The 2,972-nt window shown below is 53.1% G+C and overlaps 1 protein-coding gene across 1 annotated transcript; it reads right to left on the bottom strand.

The window, feature by feature from the left end:
* Positions 1–1,028: 1,028 nt before the first annotated feature.
* On the bottom strand, positions 1,029–2,968 carry EAH_00059530 (yip1 domain-containing protein, putative; the record flags this gene model as incomplete). Its single annotated transcript, XM_013397158.1, has 3 exons — positions 1,029–1,048; positions 1,361–1,805; positions 2,099–2,968. The coding sequence occupies 3 exons, from the start codon at positions 2,966–2,968 to the stop codon at positions 1,029–1,031; spliced, it is 1,335 nt and encodes a 444-aa protein (XP_013252612.1).
* Positions 2,969–2,972: the final 4 nt, after the last annotated feature.

Genomic DNA, 2,972 nt, shown 5'->3' with positions numbered 1-2,972 from the left:
CTCTCTCTCTCTCTCTCTCTCTCTCTCTCTCTCTCTCTCTCTCTCTCTCTCTCTCTCTGTCTCTACCTCTGTCTCTGTCTCTGTCTCTCTGTCTCTGTCTCTCTGTCTCTGTCTCTTGTTTATTTTCTGTGCGTTTATTTATCTCTCTTTTATTTATTTATCTGTCTCTCTCTGCTTGTCTTTTGTCTCTCTTTGTCTTTATATTAATTTCTATGTCTTTGTCTCCCCATCCGGGTGTATAGGCAGCTGCTGTCTCCTTTACGTGTCTCTCTTTATTTCTTTTAATTACTTTTAATTATTTTTAATTATTTTTTTTACCTGAGACATCAGGTTAAGCAACAAATATAAAGACAGAGACCCCACAATGCTCAAACCGTACAGACACCCAAACGCTGCCTTTCCCCCCTGCAGCACCCCAATAAACTCTAAACCCTAGACCTTCTCTTGCATCTTCAGAGACGGTGGCTAAGGAGCCCTTCTCCCTCAACCCTAAACCCTAAACCCTAAACCCTAAACCCTAAACCCTAAACCCTAAACCCTAAACCCTATATCGTAAAAAGTTAAGGGTTTCATTCTACGTCCCAGTGGCGCTGCATCTCCCCAGCGGTTGCAGCAAAACAGAAAACGGCATAACAGCAGCCGCAGCAGCGGCAACAGCAGCAACAGCAGCAGCAACAGCAGCAGCAAGAACACGAGAAGCAACGCATACAAGAACAGATATAAACCCACGAGCCCCGCCAGCATACCCCATATATATATATATTATATATTATATATTATGCATATATATATTATAATTAAACATATATATATATATATATATATATGTATTGAAGAGCCGCCTGCAGCAGCAGGTACTCATTCACGAGACAGCAACACAAACAAAAAGCAGCAGCAGACGCGGCACATGCAGCAGCAGCAGCAGCAGCAACAACAGCAGAAGCAGCAGCAGCAGCAAATACCCACCAGAAACAAAAAGATAGCAAGGAAGATAGCTATCATTAGGGGCCCGCACAAATCGCTGTCTTTCAATAGCTCGTGGTCTGCCCTGAAACACATACATAAACTCTAAACCCTAGACCTTCTCTTGCATCTTCAGAGACGGTGGCTAAGGAGCCCTTCTCCCTAAACCCTAAACCCTAAACCCTAAACCCTAAACCCTAAACCCTAAACCCTAAACCCTAAACCCTCACTTGCTAAAGAGGAGAACAGCTTTCATGCGCCGCCAAATGTCTCCAGGGTGTATTCCCAACTCTGCAGCATTTACAACAAAGACAACAAACCCTAAACCCTAGACCCTAAACCCTAAAAACCCTAAACCCTAAACCCTAAACCCCCATCTCTCAGGGTTGGTGCGGACCTTCAAGAAGTGGCGGCTCGTTCTCAAATGGGTCATCCGATTCGTTTTGCTGTTCTGCTCCTGTTGCTGCTGCAGCAGCAGCAGCAGCAGGATCTGCAGCAGCAGCAGCAGCTGCTGCTGCCGCATCTTGGCTCTGCTGCTGCGCAGTAAACAGCCTCAACAAACCTCGAAAAGAAAATAAACCTTCTCCCCTACTCTGCTGCTGCCTCTCCTCCCCCATCTCGCCGTTGGGGGCCCCCATAGGGCCCCCCATAGGGGCCCCCATAGGGCCCCCCATGGGGGCCCCCATAGGGGCCCCAAGCTGCCCCTTTAAGAAACCCTCAGAAGGCACGGGGGCCCCCATGGGGGCCCCCAATGTTCCATTGAAGGGCCCCCTTGCATAGGCGTTGGTGGGGGCTGAAGGGGGGCCCCCCAAGTATGCTTCTTTTTGCTGCTGCAGGTATCCCTGAGGCATTCAAAAGCAGCAGCAGCAGCAGCAGCAGCAGCAGCAGGTACGTAAGCAATCAGTAGTCCTTCGTCTACATCTCAATACACCGGACTGCTATCCAACTAACCAGCTAGCGAGCTAGCTATCTAGCTAGCTAGCTAGCCAGCCAGCTGGGTAGATAACTAGATAGCTACCTGACTATATAGCTAGCTGGCTAGCTAGCTAGCTAGATAGCTAGCTGGCTAGCGGCACAGCTACAAAACTAGCAGGCTATCTAGCTAGCTAGCTAGCTAGCTATATTGATTGCTTACCGATCCACCCTCTCCGAAGTGCCTCGTCTCTACTGGTTCTGGGGGCCCCTTGCTGGGCCTCGCAGCAGCACTCTGAGAATGGGGGGCCCCCAAGGGGCCCCTGCTCCCCTCAGCCGCTCTCCGCATGTAGTCTTGCTGCTGCTGCTGCTGCTGCTGCTGCTGCTGGAAAGGCGCCTGCTGCACATACATCTGCTGTGGCTGCTGACTGTAAGGGACCCTCGGCTGCTGGAACCCCTGCTGTTGCTGCAGATGCTGCTGCTGCAGATGCTGCTGCTGCAGGTGCTGCTGCTGCTGCAGCTGCTGCTGTTGTTGTTGTTGCTGCTGCTGCTGCTGCGCATACTGCTGATAGGCAGCAGGTGGGGGGCCCCCAGCAAGGTGTGCTGGGGCCCTCACAGGGGAAGGAGCAGCACCTTCGGGGGCCCATTCGTACTGCTGCTGCTGACGCCTGAAAGGCTGCTGCTGCACCTGCTGCTGCACCTGCTGCTGCTGCGGCATCTGCTGCTGCTGCTGCTGGCGGCCATACCCCTGCTGCTCATGCATATACGCCGCATGCTGCTGCGTTTCTGGTGCAGCAAACCCCCCGTACAGCTGCTGTTGCGGCATCTGCTGCTGCTGCGGCATCTGCTGCTGCTGCGGCATCTGCTGCTGCTGCGGCACTTGCTGCTGCTGCTGTCCAGCATATGGCCCAGCATTCTGCTGCTGCAGCGTAGGCGGCAGCTGCTGCCGCTGCGGGTCTATCGGTTGCTGCGGCTGCTGCTGTCCCTGCTGCTGCTGCTGCTGCGGGTCTGCAGCAGCAGCAACAGCTCGCCTAGGCTGCAGGCCTCCCCCTTGGGCTTCATAGCGCCGCCTGATTTGGGGCTTGTCTGCCATTGGC

This window comes from Eimeria acervulina, genomic scaffold, assembly GCF_000499425.1.
Source record: "Eimeria acervulina Houghton genomic scaffold, Eah_scaff1413, whole genome shotgun sequence".
NCBI lineage: Eukaryota > Apicomplexa > Conoidasida > Eucoccidiorida > Eimeriidae > Eimeria > Eimeria acervulina.
The sequence above is the reverse complement of the archived record's forward strand: the minus strand, read 5'-3'. Positions and strand labels throughout refer to the sequence as shown.